General features: G+C 70.8%; 1 protein-coding gene across 1 annotated transcript in view; it reads right to left on the bottom strand.

The window, feature by feature from the left end:
• The window catches only part of LOC112551549 (translation initiation factor IF-2-like), an 8,872-nt gene extending 7,847 nt beyond the window's left edge, over positions 1–1,025 (bottom strand). Inside the window, exons 1-2 of the mRNA XM_025213060.1 lie at positions 1,021–1,025; positions 859–934 (exon numbers count right to left, since the gene is read on the bottom strand). Coding sequence (XP_025068845.1) covers positions 859–934; positions 1,021–1,025 — 81 coding nt within the window. The remainder of the gene's footprint in view (positions 1–858; positions 935–1,020) is intronic.
• Positions 1,026–1,669: the final 644 nt, after the last annotated feature.

Below are 1,669 nucleotides of genomic sequence, written 5' to 3'. Positions count from 1 at the left end.
TGGGCGGTTGCAAACCTGAACCAGCCTCTGCCTGGGGAAAGGCGGGCGGTTACTCGGCTGGCGGGAGCGGGGGGGTTTGCAATGAAGTTAGCAGGTCCAGAAGCCCACACCCCAGCCAGGGCCAAGCCCAAGTGGTCCAGGCCCCGGCCCCATCTCTGCTTCTTTGCCTGCCGGGGGGGATGTCATTGGCCACGGCGCGTCCCAAACCCGCGCTGCGGGACATGTTGCAGGGGCACGGCCAGGGCTTGCAGAGACGTGCCAGGAGCTCGGCAGCCGCATTCACCTTCCCAGCTCTGCCAGGCTCCGTGCCGGTCAGCTCCGGCCACGGGCAACCCCTGGCAAAGGCCCGCGGCTCGGGCGACAGCAGCCCCCGGACCTCTCCGCACCAAGAGGGCTCGACTGAGTCCGACCCCGTCCTGGGAGGGGCCCTTTAGACCCCTCGCAGCCAGACGCAGGGTCCGGCACGCGCACGTTTACCGCCCGGCTCCATGTCGCGGCTGCCTCTTCCTGGGGCAGCTGGCACAGGGACGAGCCCGGAGCAGGACGAGACGCCGGGGGCAGAGTCGAGAGCCTTTATCTTCCCCAGGGCAAAGTTCTTTCTGGCACCACGGGCGCAGCTCCCCGCAGCCACAGGGCAGCGCGGCTTCACGTGGCCCGTCCAGCACACGTGTTCGGCCGAGCCCAAGAAGAGTCGCTGCGAGGGGCGTTGCCCTGGGGTAGACGCTGGAGCCCAAAGAGGTCGGCGCTGCAATGCCAGGAACGACTGGCGAAGCGCGGCTGCTAACGAGCGCAGGCAGGGCCGCGAGATATGACGAGCGGGCTCCCCAACGCGCGCGAATGCCGCCCGCAGGTGCTTACCACGCTGGGGCCGCGCCGCGAGACTCTTCCTGCCTGGGCGGAGCGACGCTGCGGGCTCCACGCCGGTCGGGATGCGCTGGAGTCAAAGGGAAAGGAGATTGGGAGTGAGTTCAGCTCCGGACAGGGGCAGGTGGTGCCCCCTCAAAGCCGCCCGGCCGCAACGGCATCGCCTCCCACAAGATCCCAGCGCGGGGAAACTGAGGAAGGGGCGAATCAGTCGGTGGAAACTTGCGGAAGGGAGATAGGGTGTCCCCGACCTCCGGCCTGGGGATGGGACCCCGGTGTCCGGGCACCCAGTCCCATGCTTTGAGCCCTGCTCCATCCCCAGCTCGTCCCGCAGCCACGCACGGGCAGCCCCCCGAGAAGCCCTTGGGGAACCGGCTCCCGTGCCCGCGACCTCGGCGTCCCGTGGGAACAGCGCCTGGGCCAACTCCTTCCCGGGTCTCGCCGCAGCCGAGAGGGCTGTGCTTGGGCAGGGAGGGGACGTTTGCTCCGGGGAGCGGCCGCTGCGCCCGTGAGACCCCCCGTGCCAACACGCACGCGTGACCCGGAGGCTTTTGCAGCCCGCTCTGGCGTGCAAGGCCCTTCTTCCCCCGCCCGGCGCCAACACCGGTCCGAGACCCCGGCTCCGGGAAGCTCCGAGAGCCACGTCGAGGCAGGCGCAGACCCGGAGCCGGGTGCCGTCCGTGCTGCCCGTGCCCCGCTCGGGGGTCCTGGGAAGACGCTCGGGACCGGGCCCAGGGGCCGAGACGGTGGCACGGAGGGATGCTGACCGGAGCCCCGGCCCCGGGCCCCGCCCCGCCGCCGTCCC

Source organism: Alligator sinensis, unplaced genomic scaffold, assembly GCF_000455745.1.
Source record: "Alligator sinensis unplaced genomic scaffold, ASM45574v1 scaffold1667_1, whole genome shotgun sequence".
Lineage (NCBI taxonomy): Eukaryota > Metazoa > Chordata > Crocodylia > Alligatoridae > Alligator > Alligator sinensis.
This window is presented reverse-complemented; position numbering and strand designations above follow the sequence as displayed.